At 32.5% G+C, this 24,876-nt stretch overlaps 1 protein-coding gene across 7 annotated transcripts in view; it reads right to left on the reverse strand.

Moving 5' to 3' along the window:
- Positions 1 to 24,876, reverse strand: part of Lrp1b (LDL receptor related protein 1B) — a 1,703,137-nt gene that overhangs the window by 1,063,698 nt on the left and 614,563 nt on the right. For all 7 annotated transcript variants that reach the window (XR_010050782.1, XM_063259026.1, XM_063259028.1 and 4 more), the window contains exon 3: positions 15,377 to 15,514. Coding sequence is in view for 6 of the 7 variants with exons in the window: in XM_063259026.1 (XP_063115096.1) it covers positions 15,377 to 15,514 (138 nt within the window). In the remaining variant the exon portion in view is untranslated. The remainder of the gene's footprint in view (positions 1 to 15,376; positions 15,515 to 24,876) is intronic.

Below are 24,876 nucleotides of genomic sequence, written 5' to 3' on the forward strand. Positions count from 1 at the left end.
ATGTTAAATATTATTGTGTGTGGAAGTGTGATTAGCTATTTCAAAGATATGAGATACATTATGGTAGCCGCTGTTCATATCCTGTTGTCTTTTTCTGAAGTCTTGTGTTGCTCTCATTGTTCTGTTCTGATTTGCTTTGTGATGTTTTGTTCTATTCTCTTTAAAATAAAAAAAAAATGGAATAAGAGGTAATGGCTAGAGGGTCAACAGAAGCAAACAACAATGGAGAGCAAAGAATAAAGTAGTTTAATGGTATGAACACATATTTAGGAAGCAACATAGAGTGATCTATATAGAGAAAAGAGGAACAATTATCTCAGTTTCAGGCCCAGTGGTAGGAGAGATTTGCAGAAGAAGCAGATATCACCAGGTCCTGTTTCCTAAGAGGGGAATAGGACCTCTGAAAAATTTGGTAGAGTAATAGATAGTTTTGCAAGCAGTGGGCTGGGAGTTCCAGAGGACACTATGAAAAAATGAGGAAAGAACACAAAACAAAGGATGCGAACAGCTTTTGTAATTATTAGAGTTCTATAGTGGTAGACATAAATCAGGGAAGGGGGACATAGGGAATGTCCCATTCTAAAGTGACAGAAATATGTATAGAATAAAAAGCAGTGGAGTTTTCATATTTCTATCTTATTTCTAATGAGTGATAGGAAAGACATAAGAAGGAAACAAAATAATTCAGGTCCAAGACTTTTGTTTGAGATTTTAGCAACAACAGGCTCATTTACCTTGAATTTATCTCAAAATGAAGTTTTTTCTGAGTTATGACTTAAATCTAGATGTCTTCTAAAAGCCTCATGTGCTCATTGGTAGGGCTTTTGTGTGTGACTGGATCACAGGTATGTGATATTGGATCATGGCTATAAAGTACTAATAAGTCCACTGATGGGTTTACAGATGGATCTGATGTTGGCGGTGGATCTTGGTGGAAAGAGGTCACTTTGGGTGTGTCTGGAAAGACATGTGCCACTCTTCCTCCCTTGAACTTGGCCCAGTTTCCTTTCTGCTCTTCCATGAGCTGTTTTTCTTCTGCCATGTCACTCTTTCTTAGAGTCAGCAAAATATGTACTGAAATCTCTACTAACTGTGAGCCATGAAAATCTCTCCTCTTTTAACTTGTGGGTATAGGGTGTTTTCTCTCCACAAAGAGAATGTAATCAAGGCACTAAGCTAATAAATCCTCTTGTTTCTAAAAGGTATTCAAAGGTTTATTGTCAACCCCAGTGAAAGAGACCTAAGCAGTACAACTTAGAAAATTTTACAATGAGCTTCTTGAACATTTAATGCAAAAAGATAAAAAGAAACAAAAGAATATTGCGATTCTAAGGAACATTGAATTTATCCTGACAGTATTTCCTCTAATTGATGGACAGATTAATAATTGACCCAGGAAACTATTTCTCTAGAAAATTCATGCATCAAGTGTAATTAGGTGGTCTTCTATAAGGGCAATAAAGTATCAATATCAGCCTCTGTGATCACATTAGCTTGCAATAATCTGCTAATGAGTTTTATTCACATGCAATGATGTGAACCCCTAAGGAGAGAAACCATCTGTATATCCCCAGAATCTACCTTAATGACTGTCCATATTGAGTATATTTCCAACAAATATTAATCAAATAGAATGATAACATGGGCAAAGAAACAATATTTTATAAACAAAATAATCAAAGGAGCATAAATATTTAACTCTGAAGAAAATAAATTTTTGGAAAATCAAAGTAACTTCTCCTTTTAGAAGACATGGTATTACCTTTACCATATATGATTTAGTTCCTTCTAAGCTATAATTTTCATCATCTAACTACAAAGATGGCCCAAAATTCTTCTAGTACATAATTGGCCTGTCATCATACAAAGCAGTTGACATTGACTGAATCAACTTTGGAAGTTAATTTTTTCTTCAAACTGTTTTCTTTACCTAGAGCAGATTAATCCCCAGCATGCAAATCACAGAAATGTAATCTTCATTTTATGCTATTTATCTGCCCTTTGGCTATTAACTTTACTGCAACTTTAGTCTCTGGGACCAATTTGTGAGGTTTCAAATCTATTTTAACAGTTTGTATAAATCAATTTTCCCCTCATAGCTTTCTCTCAGACAAATGATGTGTTGTCTTTTATTTGCTAGATCATCCATCCATACAGATTTCATTGCAGTTTCTTGTCTATTCTATCAATTGTGATTATATTAATGCTGTCTAGTCTGATTTGTATTACTAAATTAAGCTCCCACAAAGGTGCTTTTAAATGATTCCAATTTAATTCCAACTATCTAGATTTAAATATTTATTTGATTGTAAACACATCAGTTCAATTATAGCTTCATATTTGATCATAGTTCAAATGCATTCATCTTCTGTAAGAAAATAAGAAAATGTGAAAATATCACATCTCTTGCTTATATTTCTCAACTATACTGAACTTTAACTTACAAAGATTAAAAGTCTGTGCTCTACCTTATATGTTACTATTAGCTGCAACCAATTGCTAACAAAATTATAGTCACTTTCCTAACTGAAAAGTAAACATATAATTCAAAATGCTGAGTTTGAATGCTTCTTAGACTGCAAAATATGGTGCTAAATATTAATAGTAACTTGCATCTGTGATACAAGTATATATTATAATTTTATTTTACAGATATTGGCACACTTCTCACACAGTTTTGCACTTATAATTTTAAAGTGAAACAGATTTGAATGTGAAGTCATACTGAGTCAACAGTAAGAAAACAACCTATGAATTGATAGTCTGATGATCTTTTACCTACTTTTCTGCATTAGTAAACATATACTGAACATTTTCTGGCAGTTCTTGTTTAGATTTTTGTGAGTCCACTATGGATATATAATGTCTTTTTGCATATAGTAAAATAAAGAAAATCTTCAAAAAATTTCAACAACCTGTGTCATTCAACCGTTAGTTCTGTTTAAAAGAATGATTATGTATTCCATGAATTATACAAATAGTAAAGAATTGTAATTTTGTGCATCAAAATATTTATATTTCCTTGATGAATTCTTTCTTACAAAAACTATTATTCCCAAAACCTATTTTAAAAAACTATTATTTCCAAAACCTATTTACAAAAACTATTATTATTTCCACAAACCATAAATCACAAATGAAAATATAAAAAGCTAGTGAAGGACAATGCATAGTTTATTAAATAAATTTTGAGTGAAAAACTTGCCAATCAGGTGGTAAAAATGTCAATGTCTACATGAACAGTTTAACCAGAAAATCATTAAATGAAAATAGTCTTAGACAAGCACTGAGGAGGACTCTGTATGTAGCCTTTTTAAAGAGGGAGCACTATTTCATTCTGGTAAAATAATTATTTCTGCTTGAACGAGGGAGATCATAATATGTCAAAAGTTTAAAAAATTTCATGTTTACTTTAAAAAAATTTCCTCTGAATTTGGGGCCTGTAAAATCCTATGTAGTTGTTAAACTAAAGTACAGCAATATTGATGATTGCCCTGTTGGTACATGTTTCCTCAATTGCAAGCTCCAGAGGACATGACTTTTTAATATCAGAAAAGTTACACTGTGCTGGCTTTTTTAACCCATGCAGGTTTTCCTAACACTAAGTATCTAAGTGAAAGAGACCTTTACTCTCATCTCTAAGGGTCACCAGCCCTCACCTGTCCACTCAAATGAGATGCTCAACGCTGCATGAATGCAGAGTCATCCTTGTATCTATCAGAAAGAAAGAAAGTACAGGCAAATCACATGTATAGAGAATGTGGTATGATCACTAGCATTTTTTTCTCTAACTTTAAGTCCACACACTTAAGGTTCATCTTTATTTTCCTACTCAGACATTCAGAACTACAGATCTATCATGTATCAAGTAATACTACAAATTCAACCTTATATAGTTTTGTTGTAATTATTTTAGATCTGCTCCAGTGCCCATGTAAGTACTTCTTTTTTAGACCTATGTGGTAAAAACTGCTTTCTAAGCCAGGGCCTTACAGATAAGGATTTATGTCTGGAAATAAATGTTTTAAAAGTAATCCTCTGATAGGATTTGAAATTCAAAAAAAAAAAAAAAAAAAAAAACAAAGAATCTTTTGAAGAATTACAAAAATCGGGCTGGTTTTATAGCTCATTGGTGAAAGCTTTGATAGCATCTGCAGGGCCATGGTAAGATTCCCAGCACTGCTTAATGAGAAGCAATAACAATTTTGTGATGTACTCTGTCAAATATCAGTTAATCTCAGAAAGCAAAACAAAATAAGCAGAAAATGTACTATCAGAAAGAAAACAAAAGGCAAGCACAGTAGAGCATGCCTTAATCCCAATACTCAGGAAGCTGAAGCATGAAGATCACTGTGAGCCCAAGACCAGACTTGACCACAGATCAAGATCCTGTCTAAAAGTAACAGCAAAACGGAAGAGAAAATAAAACATTTTAATGTGGTTTGGCATATTTACTATGGCTTGGTCACCTCAATATATTAAATACAACAAACTAAAAAAGCATGCTCACTGACAAATCACACAGTTAAAATAAATGATAATGTTGACTTGTCAGAAATAAGCAGTAACCAAGAAACAGATATTAAGAAAAGTTGTTTTTAAAAAGTCTAAATATAAATTTGAAGGGTTAAAATGAAAAACTAAAAGCTGACAATGCATAAGGCAGAGATGGGAGGGAGTTTAATGGGAAATGAGTCAAGAAAGGATCAGGAATAGTTTAAGGAGCAAACAGGAGCAGAAGTTAAAATGGCTGCATTGGAGTCTGTCTGCCATCTTGGTTCACCTGTCCTCTGCTCCAGTCAGTTCTCATAGGCTCTCAGATTTTTTTCCCTAATAGTCATTAAATATTTGGGAAATCTACTATAACAGAGAAAGATACTTCTCTTGTAGTTTTTGGGTAGAGATATAGTAAACATTTTAATTTGTTTCTATAACTTTATATCTGAAAAATATTAATGATATTTTCCAAATATATTCATTTACTGGTAATGAAAGACACGGAGCTAATCAATGTCCAGTTTCACTATTCGTTCAGATTATTCCCATAGGATTCAATACTACTACTTGTTTATTTTATTACTTGCTTTATTAATTAAAATGTGTAATATAAACTGCTAGTTGTTACCAAATACCTGTTTTCCTTCCAAATATCATCTTGGGGAAGCAACACTTACCCATTTAAAAACCACAATTCTTAGACTTTCATGCAAATGGCTGAGGGTAAAATGTAGGTCAGTGAGATAAAGTTAGATATTGTTTTACTAGGTTTTCAAAAAGTTCCTTTAAATGCAAAGATAATTTTCTTTATTAGAATACTAAATTCTTACTCCCTCTTGGAACGCAGTCTTGATGTTTGGAGCAGTAGTCTAGCTTCATTATTTTTTTGAGTTTTTTCTACCTTGAGAATGATCAGTGACAGGGATAAAGAACACAAATAAAGAATGGGTCTGGGACATGGACCATGTCATGGAACCATCTTTTTTTCTATGCAGTGTCTACCTATGGACACTTTTCCCATGCAAAGACACCAAATACCTATCTTGGTTGCTAGTCTTTTTAAGGCTGTGTTATTCCCAATCAAATGTAATTTTTAAGTGATACAACATAAAACATGCTCAGTAATAATAATAATGATAACAATATATATTATAGCACTCAGAGGCTATCATTGCCAATTACAATGAATATGAGTCAGATATTTAAGAAACTGTGTCTAAATTATTTGGAAGGGGTGGTAAATAAAGTGAGTGGTTTGCAAAATGTAAGGGTATGTAGAGAATTGCAAAAACACAATTAATCTACAGAAAAAGGGAATTTTCTGGAAAGAAAAGTTTAAAAACAGAGAGCCTGATGAACTTTATAATACAAATACAATATTTGCATATGGTATGGATTGCTGAGCTTTAACTTCCTTTATAACAATGGTTATTAGAATGTCTTTAACCAGGAAAGCCTTCCAAATAGGGGAGAAATAGTAGTACATGGAGGCAAGTTTGGGTTCAGTCCAGTCTGAACATAGATGAATCTACTGAATGATCCTTGAAGTCCTTTCCAGCCCTATAACCTTGTAATTCTGTTTCAAACTGAGAGACAGATATGGCTGCTTTTTTGTTTCTAGTTACAACCATCAGGGTGAACTTTTGCTCCCCTCTTGCATATTTTGAATATTTCTGGTAAATAAGAAGAAAAAAAATGAAAGAAGCAAATCACTTTAAGATAAACAAAAGAGTGAATCTTCCTGCAGGAAGCACATTGCTTGTTTGAGCCCAAGAATTCCAGCATACAGTGTAGCTAAAGTTACCTCATAGGTTACTCTGAGAAATGGCCCACTTCCACCCACTTTAACACTTTATGACACCCTCATTCTTCCTTGAGGCACCAAACAATCAGTTACATCAATGGTGTTAAGTGACTGGTGTGAGAATAAAATATAAGTCTACTTAAACCGTCACTCTACAACTTATTAGGGATATAAACTATTTAGAAACCAAATGATGAAATAAACTAAGGCATGTTTGCACTGAAAAGATTAACTCTAAAGTATTTTTTTTACTGTGTTAAGCAAGAATGTACTGCATTTGACCCTAAATGCAATTCCCCAAATTCTGCATAATCCATTTTGAGTAATTAGTTTAGGTGGGTTGGATTCAAAGTTGACTCAATGCAAAGGCATGAAGCCACTTGGCTGAAGTAGAATACAGCAGTCACAGCAACAGCATGACTGTAGAAATCTCACCTTGTGCTAGTTTTAAAAACAGAAAAAAAAGAGACCAAGCAAAAGGCATAAAAAGAAAAGTACAGTTATAACTCCATGCATAATCATTTTTTCAGCAGCTCAATAAGAGTCTAGAAAGATGTCATCAGATACACACTCTCTCACACACACATTTCCATGTGCATTTATAGGCAATAAAGCTTACATTTTTATATTATATACATGTAGCATCTCCTAAAGAGGACTATAAACATTATGTACTGCAAAAAGCACCAATAACGTTAATGAAAAATTCCATATGTCACACTCTAAATAATTTAATACAATGTAAATTTTATAGACTAATGAGCATTTTATACCTGTTAATGTTTATTGAGATCTAAAGTAAGATTTAATAGCCTAACTAAAAATTAGACAACCAACTTCTATAGTGCTTGTGCTCTGAGAATACTGGAAAGTTATCTGAGCCACTTATTGAACCGTATAGATTTTTTCTTGGCACTCTCTAGTGGCATAACTGTACTCTGAACAAGAACACACCGCATTTTAGCTAATGGCACTGAAAAGTGCTCTTTAGTGCTTGTCCTTCCTTGTACATAACACTCAAGCTCCGGCTCACAGGCACACTGACATAGTTCTGAAGCAGCTCAGTGGGCTCAGTGATGCCACTTTGCTTGGCACTCAGTGTTTCCCCAACCACAGAGAGTTGTCTGCATGGGCCTATAATTTTCTGTAGCATAGGAAGATCTATTCTTTGATTTCATGTTTTTCTTAATCACAAGCATAATAGAAAAGTAGAATATAAATCAAATAAAGCAAATAAATCCCAGTTGATTCATCTTTAAAAGTTTTTTATCTATATTCACATATTCAAACATTTAGGAAATTTCAGAAAACTGAGAGCACACATGCATGCACCTCTATCTTCCTACAACAGCATAAAAGAAATAACTGCTTCTTTTGATTCTGAAGTAATTTACTATGATAAGCTCAGAATTCACCAGTCTCATGGCTGGCTGTTTCTTTCTTTCTGAACATCACTTAATATATTAAGATAATCCACTGCAATTGTATCCTATTTTGTGTAAGTTGCTATAACAAAATACCAAAGACTCAATACATCTTTAATAGCAGACATTCCCTTCTCACAGTTCTGCAGGCTAGGCAGTCTAAAATCAGGTGTTATTAGATTAAGAGTTTGGATATAGTCCCACTTTCTCATTCACAGAACCGGTCTTTAGGTTCTGTGCTTACATAGAAGGAGGGGCAAAAAAGCTCCTGTTGCCCTATCTTATCAGGGCCCTGATTCCGTTAATGAGTGCTTTTCTTTCATGATTTAATCATATTCCAAAAGTTCTACTTCCTCATGCTGTTGTCTTAGTAATTAGGATTCAGCACATGAATTGTGATGTGTTACACATTCAGAAATCCCAGGTGACACCAGCACCTATGTAATTCAGCATAGGGTTTGCTCTATTAAGTGGTAACATAAGGGGCTGGGGACTTAGCTCAGTTGCATAAGCACCTGCCTTGCAAGCGCATGGTTGTGAGTTCGATCCCTGGTATCAATTAAAAAAAAAGTGGTAACATAGATCAGATAAAAGGATGCAAAACAATTTCTATAATTTCAGTCAAAAGCTAGCTTTAAACCCTAGCAGAAATATAAAAAAAAAAAAAAAAATCACTTGGGAGCTTCAGTTAGAACTCTGGATTCAACTTTAAATATCTCAATTCTTCCTAATATTTATTAGTTATTTCTCATCGGAATCGCACTGTGTCTTGTGTGTGTGTGTGTGTGTGTGTGTGTGTGTGTGTGCAAAATCTAAATTTTCCCCATTGAATGAGCTTGTGAAGTCTGATTATTTTCAAATCACATTATAAAAGTTGAATTCCTAAAGTCATTTTAGGACAGAAAACTTCCCATTGTTAGTAGTGAAGAGCTACTTCAAAGAGTTAAAATTCCTTTCCTTTCCACATTCTTCACCAAATGAAACCACTAATTTTTCTCAAGAGGATAGGTCTACCAGTCAGATTGAGACACTGAATTATGCAAGCTGGTTATATACATGTTCAGCTTGCTGTTAACTCAGCACATTTTTTTCTGTTCAATCAATTAATAAAACTGACAGGGAATATATAGCTAGTTCAAAAATATCTTTCAGTGGATTTTTTTAAGCCAAGTTGCTGCCTTGAGACTAGGTCAGAAAGGATGCTGAAGCATACCAATTTTATGTTCTTCTCAGAGTCCGTATGTTAAGGCCCAGTGGTCAAAACTGGAGAATGAAACTCAAGGTCACTGTGTGCAAACCTGACTCTCAAACTGATTTCTGTGTGACTCCAGTCAAGCTCAGCTACTTGTTTTAATTCGCTATTTTTTTTAAGTATTAAGCTGCTAGTGTCAAAAATTAAATAATGAATCATAAGGGATTTGACCTAACATCTGAAGTTGAGTGGAGAGCTGAGTGACAGTGTGTTACCCTTCGTACTCTGAATAATATTGAAACAGTTGTATATTTTCAAAATTAAGGAACAAGAAGACAAAATCTAAGCATAATCCAACAAAGAAGTGTTTTAGTAAATTGTTCGAGAATGTTGCTCTGGTTGCTTAAAATAAATTTCAAAAGTGAGACAAAATTAAGACTTATCTTTTGTTGAGTAAAGAATATTATAGGAATGACTCCTGAATTTTGTGGGTTTTTTTTCTTTTTTTTTTTTTTTTTTTGGTGAATAACATGGGCTTTTAACATTCCTCACTGCAGTGACAGAGGTAGGACCTGTGGCCTCAAACACACTAGGCAAATACACTACCAGGACTTGACCCTCCTGGGCTGGCAAAATTCCTACCAAAGAATCTGTCCTGTTTAGAAAATAGGTGTGGTAGGAGTTGGTTACACTAAAAAACAAAATCCAATACCCAAGCAATGGCCAGTTCTGCCCTTCCAGTTGTTAGGTAAACAAATAGAATAAACATTCCAATAAGGCAAGAGTGGCGTGCTTTTACTTGCATCTATTGAAAATCAAGACTATCTAAAAATAAGAGCCTATTCAAAAATATTAAAAGATCTATAATATACTAGATTCTTAGCACTGATAAAATTGATTTTAATCTGTATGTGCACTATTCTAAGATACTTTGACAACATGTACTTTAAGAGATTTAGATATATAATCTGAGCAAAGTTTAAATAAATAATTTTTAAATTAAAACTTTTACCTTAGGTCACTTAAAGGTAGTTGTAAATTCCTCCATCATCTGAATAATTTCCCCCTTTTTTTCAACTTTCATAGCTAGTTCTAAAAACAAATTTCTCTGGGGTAAGAGAATATGAATCTAGCATATTAGCATTAATTGATGATATTGGTCTGCCAACAAAATATTCTCTTACAAACTACAATCAACATTTTTGGATTTCTTTCCCAAAGGTATAGACTGAGTAAGTTAGCTGGTTCTAGAAATATAAATATCCATACAGACAGGTAAAACTTAAACTTAAAATGACTTTAACAAGATTAGTTAAGCAGCTACATCTGAAAAATCAGTGTTAACAAGTCAGTTAACAGACAAAAGCATATTTCCAATTAAATGGGACTTATAAAATATATGTGTGTGACATGAATATATGTGTGCTCATACAAATATACTCATATAAGAAACTTCAGTAAGTAAACAATCCTAATCATATGCATCATTTTAATCATTTCTTATACATTATATTACTATATAAAACTATCATTATATACTTCATAAACAGATATGATTTCCATGAACAAATATTATATGTCAAATAAAAATGGAGGATATGATGATACTTGTAGATTTATTTTCCCTGGAAATCCTTGTTAACTTCTGGAAAGAACTAAACTTGACCCTTAAGTCTACTAGTGTTAAGGTGATAGACATTACCCTCCTTTAGAAAATATTGCAGGATCTACTCTTAAATTACAGGAGTTCTATTAACCCAAAATCCCATAACCCAGGTATTCCTGGCTAATTCCACTGCTTTGTTTCTTAACTCAAGTTTATTGATGTTTAAAGCCTTTGAGTGTGTGCTGGTGAAGTTTTGCTCCATATGCTTTAAGCCTACTATTGCTGGTAGATGCACTTTCTGTAATATTAATTCAGATTTTAATTCTTTAGGCTAAAATTTCCTCTTTGTAGCATGATTTAATTTTAGGAAAAGAATGACAGTCTCAATAGAACTTTTCAAACAGCACTAAGGCAAGATCCATTAACAATGAAGTTAAAATAAAAACAACAGTTACAAATTCACCTTTCTTCAACAGCTTTCCTTCCTCATTTTGTTTTTCTCTTCCTTCCCTCCCTCCCTCTCTCCCTTCCTTCTTTCCTTCCATTCAAGACCTGTGAGGTAAAATGTTTGCCTCTGTGAAATCAATGTTAAAATGAGTAACAGAACAATAATTTTTCCTTTCTCTAGGATTTAAAATTTGAGTCCTGAATAAATCAGCTCCAAGTTATATCTTTCAGTTAATTCATTTTTAGAACATTTGAAATTCTTTGAGCAAGGAATTTAAAGGATTACTAATTTTTCCACCATGTGACAGTGCAAAAAAATATAAACTGCCATTTACCATGATCAGTGGTGAGAAAGCCTCTAAGTAAGTTATAGATCACTCCCGAAATTGCTTTGGTATTTTATTATAAAACTAGCTTTTGGATAGAAACATAAAAGAACAAAATAGCTACACAAAATTTTAAATATTATACATTCTTTTCTAAAGTAAATATATTACAATTACTAACCAGATACTGTATATATATATATATATATATATATATATATATATATGTATGTATATATATATATATATGGAAAAATATACTTGTACATATTAGAAAAGTTATATTTCAAATGCTATAAAATTACAAAATATAATTTAATACATTTCAAGAAATTTGGTGATAAAAGAATTTTATACTTCTTATATTCCTGATAAAATATAACAGCCATTACATGTATGAGACTGAAGAGTTATATAGGAATAGTTTCATAGAGGAAAAATAAAAAAAAATGATGAGTATATATATTCATGTATATATAATCATAAGTTTTGGAAGAAAAATTTTAAAAAATAATTTTATTCCTTAATCAGTGTTAGTAAATTGTTCACATATTTTATTTCCTTTGATTTACAGAGCCATTGAAATAATTACAGAAATTACACAATTTGTTTCTAGTTATGCAGAAATTACAATTCTTTCCTACACAGATCTGAAAATTTTCCACGTTCTTTTAGCAGAGCAAGACCAGAATGTCACAGAGACTGTTTTTAGATTTTATTTTTAGATTTAATTTTATATTTCAATGTATTTTATTTTACTTCTCAAGCTTATCCTCTTCCTTAGACCCTTCTTAATGCTAGTTAATGACATCTCTTAAGACTGTCAAATTGTAACCTAGCACTTTGAGGTAACTTAGAGAATCTGTTTTCTAATAGTTGATTCTGTTTACTTCTAGCTGTTGTGAGGATTTCTGTGGCAATACCATGGATTGGGACTCCTTTTAAATATTTTACTTTTTATTTTTTATATATAGAGTGTTTTATATTGCTCATGTAAATTTAGATGGGAAATATACTGCCACTGTAAAATACTGTGCAGAAGATAAAACTTTTAAAAATACAATGAGGTGATTTTGCAAGTTCGTATTGAAAAATTTTTTATGAGCATATTCCTATATATAATGATACATACATACATATTTTTCTTTTTTCAAATGGAGCCAAATTATGTAAATTAAAATATCAGTGTTATAGGAAATCATTAATAGTAGATATATTTTCACTATTTTCACTAGAAAGAAGTTGATTTTTTCAGAAAATATTCAGAAAATTCAGTTGTTAACAAAAGCATCTCTAAGACAAGACAAAACTTCCAAAATACTAAGTTTTTCTTGTGAGTAATTTTCATAGAGGACACATTTATACTACCAAGTATACTTTGGGAACTTTATTAAAATTAATTTTTGCATCATGGTTGAGAGTTCATGTTTAATGACATAAAACAGGGTATATGCTTAGAATGCAACAAAAGACAGCCAGTGATTTAGAAGTGTTCCATGAAGCAATGCAGTGTTTGGATTTATTTGGTGTTTTTCTTTCGTATGTATCTATAGTAAATGAGAAAACTCCCTAGACATGAGGCAGAACTAGTGCCTAATTAACAAGTAGGAAAACATTTTTCTCACCAGGTGTGACCAAAAGTTGGAAGGAAGGTTGAAAGTGAGAAGTAGACTTCATTGCCTTGATATAATTTTGACCACAATCTGCCTTGATATAATTTTGACCACAATCAGCCAACCACCTTTTCTCATCCAAACACAAATCTTGCTACTCATGTAGCAAGTCTAAAGTTGTCCGTGAGGCTTAATTTTTATCATTGTATTCAAGGCACTTTACCATGCCAAGTATGTAAACACAACTCAGAGTTTCTTTTCTCAAAGCAAACATTTTTATTAAAACCACTGAGTGGAGTGAACATTTCTTTTCATTCACCTTGATCCTACCCTTATATGTAGTGCACAAAGACAAAAATACAGGTGAAACACTCTCTACTGAGGTAAACAGCATATAAAGTGTGAAAAACAGTCCTTGTAATTCTAAATCCACCATAGGTCATGATATTTTCTTAGCTTTTTTATAAAACACCTTATTTGATAAAGTCTAGAAATATGTAAAAGGTCACAGCAGTACAATAAATTGTTTACAGGGAAATTAAATTAATAAATAAAAAGGTTTCTATACAAAAAAAATTGAATTTTGAAGCAGGTAGAAAACTAATTATAGTAAAAAGACTAGAGCACAAGTAATTATATATTCTTTCAATCTGACATATAAGCTGATCTTTTCAAACATGAAGATTAATGTAAAATTTTATTTTTGTCTCCCAGTATATTTTTATTTGAATTCTGTGTTTTGCTATAAACATATACTCCCATTTATGAGATTATAAAATCTAAATTTTAATTAAAAGTGCAGATATATTTTCAAATGATTCATAGTACTGTAAAATCTTTGATATTAAAATCTGTATAATTGTCTCTGAAGAAGTAATATTTGGCAATGTGTTGCTTTTATAATTTTAAAAGCTTAGTCACATATATCTGCTTGAAAAAAATTGGAAAAGAGTAAAAGTATGTATTACATCTGAAGTTCAGTGAGGTTTCAGACAACATAATTTCTTAAAGTATAAAAATCTTATCACTATGTAATTTAATAATTTACTTCTTTTTACTATCATTCTTTTGAGTGTGTAATCATAACAAAGACATGTTATGAAACTGTTAAATAAAAATAAAATCTCTTATTATTGTTGCACAGGTATTAATAATTGAAACTAAAAGTGTATTTATCTCTTTATGGGAACCTTTCACAGTTGAAGGAAGATATTCAAGTAAAGAAAAAAATTGGTGAAGACTTTTAACTTCCCAGCTGGAATATGCCCTTAAAACCACAATATTTGGCCATCCCTTTGGGAAGAAGAGAAAGATACCGTGTCTCAGTTGATTTCAGTAACTTAATTATGGATTTTCAACATCCTTACCTTTGGGTATCAACTTTAATGTATTTACTCTTTTTCTAACATTCCATCCATTTTGGGTTGAGAATTCAGTGTATTATTTTTACCTGGAGTTGAGAAACCACGGGCCTCCAAGCCCTGATAAGTAAGAGCCAGAAACGTTGTGTTTTGGCCTGGACATTGTTAACTAGAAATTTTAAGATGTAGTAGCTGACTTTGAAATAAGTACATAGTTACAAATTTTCCTCCTTCTGAAAAACTGGAAACATTTTTCCACATGGCTGTGCAGAGGTCAGACACTTATCTTCAGTTTTCTAGAACATCCTCTATCTCTCATTATCCCACAGGATAACAAAATGAAGAACAGGTTCTCTTTGAATCTTGGTTTTACTATCATTTGTGTTACAATCTCCCTGAATACCTGAGATAAAGACTTCTTCTCTTCCTGACTCAACTTGCAGCCTGATTCACTTGTCTGATTCTCAGCCTTGATTCTGGTTCCATTTCTTGACCCCATGATTTTATATTTTGATTTTATGTTTCATTTTCCTCATTCCTATCATAGTTTTAATAGAATGTGCCAGTTCAAATTGTCTTTCTGATTTTACATACAGGTAAATTTTAACCATTACAGAACTAAGATGCAGCTCTTTGAAAAGACAGAAAATTTTAGAAAAGTTAATTGCATGATATCATGAAAATAATATTATGGAATGAATTGATGGCTAATAAATTTGCTAACATATTTGGTTGTAGAAGTGTTTCTTCAATTATTCTTTATTTAATAATTGTTTAAGCAAAAGAGCTTTATCTTTCTTTGCTATCAAATTACTGTGACAATTTTCCAATTGTCCTTTGCTCAAAAGAACACTTTTATGTAAAACATGTAATTGTTCAAGAATCCAGAATCAAGTGTAGCTTTGTGTTTTATTCTAATGATATTGTTAAATAAAACACAATAATTATAACTTCATGACACATATTGAGTGACAGACAATACAACTCGTGTTTTCTAACTGATACGGCTATGATTGAAAGAAGAGGTGGATTAAAGGTTCATTCAGAACATTCACTACAGTGATACAGTTAATAGTTCACTTGTCTTATTCCACAAATCGACTTACCACGACAGTGTGCTCCTTCATCATAACCATCTGAGCAATCGAAGACACCATTACACAGCTGGGATAAATGGACACATTTGCTGGTACCAAGGCAAGCAATATGATTCAAGGAACACTTGATTTCTACCTCCTCAGGACCTAAAAATATATAAAAACGAAAAAAAAGTGTTGCTATTCATCTTAAGCACAACATATTGCTAGTATCATTCTATAAAATAAAACTAAAAAATATTGTCAGAGAACAGCTCTAATTTTGAAACATTATTAGAACATGTGATTAAAAATGTAACTTTTAAAAGATGCATAGGAAGTGAAATATTATTCTTTTCATGTAATGAATTAAAATATATTTTTCAACCATTAAAGTAGTATAAATTTAAAATATGTGGATTGAATTTGTATGTCTTTTATTCCTGCATAATTTGAACATATAATTTAACCTTCTTCAGTCTGAAATTTCTCACTTGTAAAATATATAAGATAGCAAATTTTTAGGACTCTTATTAGAATTGAATGAGGTAACAACAACAAAAGACTGAGTGTTCCTAATATGAAAACATGAAATCCAAAGTGATTAAATAAAAAAAAAAAATTGAACACCAAGAAAACACTCAAAATAATTCAGATTCTGAGACATTTTGGATTTTGGATATGTAACTTAAGAATGCTTAATCAATAAAGTTATTTTTATGATTTAGATCTGGAATGTCCTCCCAAGACCTAATGCATTTGGAGGTGGGGCTTTTGTAATGTGATGGGAGGATGAAGACACTACAGGTGTTGTCACTAGTAGGTGTGGTCTCCTTGGAAGAGACAGATTACTACAGCATGACCTACAGGGCATACCACTCTTTCCAGCTCCTTTCTTTTTCTGCTTCCTGTTCTCCATAATGGGAACAACTTTCCTCTGCCTGACCCTTCTAACACACAGTTTTTTTCCTTGGAAACAGGACACCATGGTCTGAAAACATGGGCCAAAACAACTTCTGCCCTTTAAATAGTGTTTGTCAGTGATTACCATGTCACAGCAACCAGAAAATGACTAAGGCATCTATACAAATATTCTCAGATGAAGAAAACTCTGGAATCTGGAATAATTCTAAATCATTGCACTTTTGATAAGGCATATTTTTATAGTTTGTGTATGGATGACCCTCTGAGCCGCATGCAGTAATGGAAGTGCTTTCTGGAGGCAGTCTTCTAGAGTTTGTCACTGATTCATGGCCCAATACTTGGATTGTGGGTGTGAGTACTCACCCTTGGTTGGATTGACTATATACAATATAAGGCACAGAAAGAATCTTTATCTCATGCTCCTCCATCTTGCTCATGTTGATTTTGTATCTTGCACCTGACATGAACTGTTGCCCTCTGCTATTTGTCACTCTGTCTTTGTACTAGCCAAGCGTGGACTGAAACTTCCACAAACTCTCAGCTAAATAAATCTCTCCTTTCTTAATTTGGGTAATCGCATGGTTTGTCTTAGTAATAAGAGAAAAGTAACTAAGAGAGATATTCAAATTATATTAGAATGCGAGTGAAGATATGTTAATCTAAAAGTAATTTTACATTTAATTTGTACTTCAGTATATGAAGAATATCTAATCATAAATGTTTTGATATCAAAATCTTAAAAAAAAACTGAGTCAATATACTGTATTGACTAAAATCATATTTACTAATGAGTAGCCTAGTAGGTATAAATAGTGCCTATACATTGAGTTACCTATTGGTAGTAACTGTTTGGTATAAGCATAAAATACTTCTCTCTGTCTTTAACGTAACCTTAAGTCAGAACATGTAGTTTTGAAATTAATTAAATCTAAATCTTATTAAACCACTAAGTTGTGTATTCTCTACTTCTGCTTGCTATTTTCCCAAAGCTGGTTAAGTACTCTGTAAGGACTCTCAAAGTTCCCAATATATTTCTTAGTCTTACCTAACACTCCCAAATTCAAAGTGCAACAATATAAAAATTATTAAAATCATATAATAATCTAACATTAATTACCACAGTTATCAGTATAGGGTACATTTAATTGTTTAATTAGGTAGTTGATTATCATTCTTATCTATAAAATGAGGCCATCAACCTATCTCTCTTGCAGTGTTCTTGTGACTGGCAAAAAGTGTTGCTGGCAAGGCATGCAGAAGGGTGAGGTGAATGCTCAGTGCAGGATTTCAGCACATCGGACATATTAATAAGTGCATTGTAGCAGAGAGGCAAATAGACTCTGGAGCTAGTTTCTTGGTTTCAATTCCTTTCACCAACCTTATGAGGGGGTTGACAAGATTTTTACCATCCTGGTAATTCACAGTGTTGTGATGAAGATAATATTGAAAGCTTGTAATATAGTGCATCACACTTACTAAACAAAAGTTTGCTGTTACAATTAAATATTATGTTATGTAGAGCTGCTATTTGGCAATTTCTTTTTGTTCCAAGATCCCAAAGGAAAATATATAAAAAATGTCATGCTTTATTATCATTAATTGATTGTTAATAATAGTTAAGGCCAATGTAATACTTTATAGATTATCTAAAACTATAAAAACTGCAAGTGACTGCCCTGAAATAGAATTAGTAAACTAAGAGAAAATATTGCATAAGAAAAACAAAAATTATGGTTGCTAATGTAAAATATTTTGAAATTCAGTATCAAACATGAGTTAAAGTTCTTAGTGACTTTGATGCTAAAACATCTTTCATCATCATTTTATATCTGGGTGAAATTTGAAAAAATTTTCATGATGTAGCTTCACTAGATAACACATTTCTACTAAGCAGTTTCTTAGCAATTGTTCATCTATATTTGAATAATTACTACTATATAAGAGTATTAATTTTGTCAGAAACCTAACATAAATAACATATAACTAATTTCCGAGTAATACATTTAGGTAACTTGAGTACTGATATTTCTAAAATTAAACATTTACTTTCATGTTTACATGTTAGTGCACTTGTGTGTTTTAATTAAAGTCCAAATACCCATATTTGAATCAGGAAAAAAAGACAAGTGAAATGGTTTATCACTGAGTTTCTAATAGTTTAATCATATAATTTTAAAATTATCATCAATTAAAAACCTGTAAAGTTCCATGATCAAGAATTATAAAACAGCCCTTCTGAGTGTTATGCAGCTGATTTTTTAAAAAATGAAAATATTCATCCTTGCACAATTATCAAAGTAGTGGATAAGCCAATTACATTGATACTTCTGCAAAAATTCTACAAATAATCCACATAAAGAATACTTATAAACCTGGGCAATTTTGAAAGTTTTATACTAACAAACCTTTAGAGACATAGCAGTTCTTACACAGTTAAACAGCAAGATTATTTTTAGTGTGATGTATGTATTCACTAAATGAAAGTATGATTTTGTTTCTTTAAGATTGACCCAAAAGGAAACTCATAAATTAAAAGTCAAAGATGGAAAACAGTATTCCATGCAACAGTAACCTTGAAAAAAGCAGGGGTAAATATTCTATTTGTATACAACGTGAACTTCAAACCTAAAATGATTAAAAGACATAAAGAAAGTCATTACATTCTCGTTAGTGGAAAAATTCAAGAGGAAGAACTAACAATTATAAATATATATGCACCAAATACAGGAGAACCCAACTATATAAAACAGATACTAATAGGCATGAAAAAACAAATACACAAGAACATGATTAACACGGGGGACCTTAACAGCCTGTTGTCACAAGCAGATAGATCAACTAGACAAAAATCAGCAAAGAAATAATAGAACTGTATCATACCTGCGAGTAATTGGACCCAGTAGAGGGTTCCACCCTACCACATCAGCATACAATTCTTCTCAGCTGCACATGGGACATTCTCCAAAACAGACCATATAGTATCCATAAAACATTCTCAAGTAATTGCAAAGGTATGGAAATTATCTCATGTGTAATAACTGACCATAACACACTGAAACTGAAAATTAATGCAAAGTAATGGCAAACTTGCATAAATACATGGAAATTAAACAAGAGCATTTGAACAACCAGTAGGCTATAGATCAAATTAAAGAATAAATAAAGCAATACCTACAATTCAATGAAAATGAGGAAACAACATAATGTAATCTGTGGGGTGCAATGAAAGTGGTCTTAAGAAGGAAATACATAGCAATAAATTCTCATATCAAGAAAACAGAATGAGCATAAATGAACAATGTAAGGCTTCATCTCAAGCTTCTAGAAAAAAGAAGAGTAAGTTAAACCCAAATTAATAAAAGAGAGGAAATTGTAAAGGTTAGAGCACAAACCAATGCAATTGAACCTAAAAAAATACAAATAATTAATGAATCAAAAAGCTGGTTTTTGAGAAAAAAAAAAACAAAATTGATAAACTTCTAGCTAACCTTACAAAGAGAAAGAGAAAAAACCCAAAATCACACAATAAAGACTGAAAAGGGGTTAATTACTATAAATCCCATGGAAAGTCAAAAGGTCATGAATATCTACTTTGAAAATCTCTACTCACATAGAGTGGAAAACACAGAGGAAATGGACAGATTTCTAGAAACATATGAAATACCATAGCTCAACCAAGAAGATGTAGCAATTTGGAATAATTCAATATCAGCTACTGAAATAGGAAACATAATTAAAAACTTATCAACAAAGTAAAGCCTAGGTCCTGACGGATAAATTTAAAGAAGATTTAATGACAATATTCCCTTAACTCTTCAATGAAATTGAAATGGAAGCAATCCTCCCTAAATCATTCCTGAGGGCAAGAATTACCTTCATAACAAAACCAGAGAAAGATCTAACCAAAAAAGGGAACTATAGGCCAATCTCCCTAATGAACATTGATGCAATGATTCTCAGGAAAATACTGGCAACTAGAATGCATCAAATCATCAAGAAGATTATACATCATGGCCAAGTGTGATTCATTCCAGGAATGCAGGGATGGTTTAATATACACAAATAAATTAATTTAATATACCATATCAACAGGACAAAAAACAAAACCACATGGTCATCTCAATAGAAGCAGAAAAAGCTTTCCATAACATTCAATGCATGTTCATGATAAAAACCTTCAGAAACTCAGAATACACGGTGTCTACCTCAATCTTATAAAGGCCATCTATGACAAACCAACAGCCAACGTTTTACTAAATGGAAAAAAAATGAAAGCTTTCACTTTAAATCAGGAACAAGACAAGGATGCCCATGATCACCACTCTTAACTAATATAGTTCTGGAAATACTACCCAGGGCAATCAGATAAGAGAAAGAAATAAAAGGAACAAAGATAGGAAAGAAAGAAGTTCAATTACCACTACTTGCAGATAACATGATAGACCCAAAAAACTCCATTAAAATCCTACTAGAAATAATAAACAAATTCAGCAGTATAGCTGGAGACAAAGTCAGTGCTCAAAAATAAATAGCATTCCTGCACATAAACAAAAAAAAAACTCACTGAGAGACAAATTATGGAAAGATAACCCTTCACAATAGCATCTAAAAAAATGAAATACTGTGGAATCAACCTAAGAATGTAAAAGAGCTATTTGCTGAAAATTACGCTATGCTAAAAAAGGAAATTGAAGAGACTATTACAAAATGGAAGTATAATCCATGCTCTTGGCTAGGAAGAACCAACACTGTGAAAATGGCCATACTACCAATACTGTTATACAGATTTAACACAATCCCAATTAAAATACCAGTAACATACCTCACAGATCTAGAGAAAATCTCCAAAAATTTATTTGGAAAGAGAAGAATCCTAGAATAACAAAGGCAATTCTGGGCAAAAGAAGTCAGGCAGTAGGCATCTCAATTTCTGACTTGAAACTATACTACAAAGCCACAGTGATAAAATCAGCATGGTACTGATGAAGAAATAGACATGAGGATCAAAGGAATAAATCAGAAGATGCAAGCACAACTACAAAGACACTCAGCCACCTGATATTTGACAAAGAGGCTAAATATGTTTGCTGGAAGAAGGATAGCATCTTTGATAAATGTTGTTGGAAAAATTAGTTCTTGGGGGCTGGGGATTTAGCTCAGTGGCATAAGCGCCTGCCTTGCAAGCAGGCAGTCGTGAGTTCGATCCCTGGTACAGATAAAAAACGAAAAAGACAAAAAAAAAAAAAAAAGAAAAAGAAAAAGAAAAAGAAAAATTAGTTCTCCACATGCTGAAGACTGAAACTAGACCCATGCCTATTACCATGCACAAACCTAAAGTCTAAATGGATCAAAGGTCTAAATATTAAAGAAGAAGCACTAAATCTACTGGAAGACAGGTAGGCAGAAGTCTTGGAGATACAGTGGTAGACAGAGAATTCATGAACCAAATGCAAGCTGCACGAGAAACACTTCAAAGAATCAACAACTGGGATCTCATATTTTTGAAAAGTTTCACACTACAAAAGAAATCACCAACAGAGTGAAAAGAAAACCCACAAATGGGAAAGAATTTTAGCCAGCAACCCCTCAAGACAAAGGACTTCCATCAAGAACATACAAAGAATTGAAAAACATCAAGGCCCCCAAATTCAAAAGCCCTCTCCAAAATGAGCATCTGAGATGAACACACATTTCTGAGATGAAGTTATACAAATGGCAAGTAAATACATGAAGAAATGTTCACCATCACTAGTCATTCAAGAAATGCAAATTAAAACAGTACTGAGATTTCATCTCACTCCAGAAAGAACAGCTGCCATCAAGAAATCAAATGATAACAAATGTTGGCGAGGCTAAGGAGGAAAAAGGAACACTGATCTACTTATGGTGGGAGTGTAGACCGGTGCAACCACTATGGACATCAGTATGGACATTTCTCTGAAGACTAGGATTGAAAGTTCCATTCAGTCTAGTTATTCTCCTCCTGGGTATTTTATCAGAAAAACTGAAAATGTTATATCACAGTGATATATGTTCACCTATGTTCATAGCAGCACAATTTGTAATAGCTAAATCTTGGAATCGACAAAAAAGTTGCCCATCAACTACAGAGTGGATGAAAAGATGTGGTATTTTTTATACAATGGAATATTACTGAGCTATAAAACGGATGATCTTGAGGCCTTCATAGGTAAATGGATACAACTTGAGACAATCCTCCTTAGTGAAATAAATAAGAATCATATTTATAAATATCACATTGTGTCTCTAGGGTAAAAAGAAATAAGAACTGTAAGAGTAATAAAGCCCAAAACATGTAATTGCTATTGTAAAAAAGAGAGGAAAAGAAAGTGCTCTAAAAAATATAACTCCATGTATATTAAAGTGTGTAGGATTGATAAACATATTACTAGGTTTTCATTGGATCTTTGAACAGAACTGTTTATAGTCTCGCTATTTGAATGTCCACTTTCTACGCTTCACTTTTGTAAGTTGAACAACTATTTCTAAGAGGACAAGATGTAACTTATCAACTATTGATTTCTTACTGTTTATTATTTTTTAATTACATAGTATTTCCTATCTTTTGTCTGTTTTTTATTTTTCTTTAAATAAAATTTTAGAAACTTGTTAGGTAACCCACAAAGATGACAGTAAAAGTGAAAATCAGACCTACTTGCATAGGAATCAGGAAATTCAGTTATTTATAAATGTTGAGAAAGCAGGAAAAAATTGGATTGCACAAAGTTAGTGTATAGAATTAACAGACTATTTCTAACAGGAAGTCAATTCAAAAGAAAAAATACTTAACTTTCTTACAAACTAATCAATATAGTCTCCCTGTGTTTGATACAGTTTTGCTTGATTTCGATTATTTATAAGTAATTCCAGACAGCAAGACCACAGCTAGTTGGACTATTTCTTAGTCTTTCACACACCTTTACTTCACAAAGCATTATGTCACAACAATGCCAACAATGATAACACTTGGAAGACGCCCAGAAGTAACTGCAGAGATTATTTTCAATGGCTACTAGATACACTGGAAGTCACTCTCACAATTGAGACAATCAATGCCTTACACCAGAACTAGGATACTTCATTTGGAAAACTGGTAAGTCAGGTATCTTTTAATGCTTTTTCTAAAAAGTGGAAATAGGCTAACAAATTTTAAGAAACAGCATTTCCTATCTCAAAATTCTCCCAGAAGTCAGATGCTATATTTAGTGTACTATTGTTTTGAGGGTAATGTATACCTGAGTCCCAGTGACCGTGTGTGTGTGTGTGTGTGTGTGTGTGTGTGTGTATAATTATGAAACTTGAAACTCCTCTAGGTTAATCTAGTGTCAGTCTCACCCTTTCTGTACTCATCTACCTGTGATTGTTTTAATTTTGAGGGTGACGTCCAGTGTATAGAGTAGGCAATGCAAATAATCTCTGCAAACAAAAAAAGTAAAAATGTGTTATTATAATGGAGGCTGCTTGAATTCCTGGGAATATTCCAATACTGCATTAAATGATTCATTTATGAAGATTTTATGTATTTGAAATACTTCACAAGGAGATATCAAATACAAGATTTAGAGGGTCACGTTGCCTCAGGCTTCATGATATACCTGGCTTTCCTATATTAGTTGCTGGATCATGAAGAGAAGGGGAAACTTGGAAAAGGGTCCAGGATCAAAGCACAGCACACAGGGAATTTCCTTATAACACAACACTTAACGTCTAACTAGTTCCTTAGTCTCAGTTGGAGTATCACCTCAGCTTTCAGTGATAAATTTTCAGAAAACATTTTTGCCTATTAAGTCTAATTTTAGGTGACCAAATCAATTTGGAAAACTTCAGAATATAATGACTAAAAAGAAAACCTTAATCATTAGGGATTTAAATTACATCAACACATGAGAGTAATGTTTATATTTTAAATTATTTATAGGCTATACCCAATTAATCAAAATAGGCTTAGATTCATAAACAAGACTTCCAGGATAATGCAAGAATAATGTTGTTAATCTGCATTCTTTTGAATATTTAAATCACATTTTATCCACAGAGAAAATATTTTGCTCCATTCAATATTGAGGGGTAAGAGAAGACATAAGCTTAATCAAATGTATTTTCTGATTAAAGATAATAGAGATCATACAGTTTGTGAAGAGATGGAGATATGTCTTCTGTATTGGAAAATGCAGCCGCATATCTGCTCTTGTCACATGACTACATCTCAGCAGAAACAGGATCACTTTAGCTTCCCGAGTGCCAACCTCTCCATTCTTTCCATATCCCACCTTCTGTATCTTGACCTATCAAGAATCATCTCTTGGTTTTATTTCCCATGTATTTCCTTCTAACAGTCTTCTGGCTGCATGTCATACAATTTTCTTAAGCTCCACATCTGAATAGTTTCTTTTTCTGATTAGATGTTCCATTCAATAGCATGTCTTCTTTCCTACTCTTTACAATTTTACACCTGCTTCTCTCCCATTGCCTTCTCACTATTTTAAGGTTCCAAAATTCTGAACTTGCTCTTTCAAAGGTCTCTGCTCACAAGGAAACCAGAGAGACACAAAAGTCCGTCAAATCTTGGCTGCATTTCCTCTCTA

This window comes from Cavia porcellus, unplaced genomic scaffold (assembly GCF_034190915.1).
Source record: "Cavia porcellus strain 051 isolate PalLab524CR breed Dunkin Hartley unplaced genomic scaffold, mCavPor4.1 scaffold_12, whole genome shotgun sequence".
Classification (NCBI taxonomy): Eukaryota; Metazoa; Chordata; class Mammalia; order Rodentia; family Caviidae; genus Cavia; species Cavia porcellus.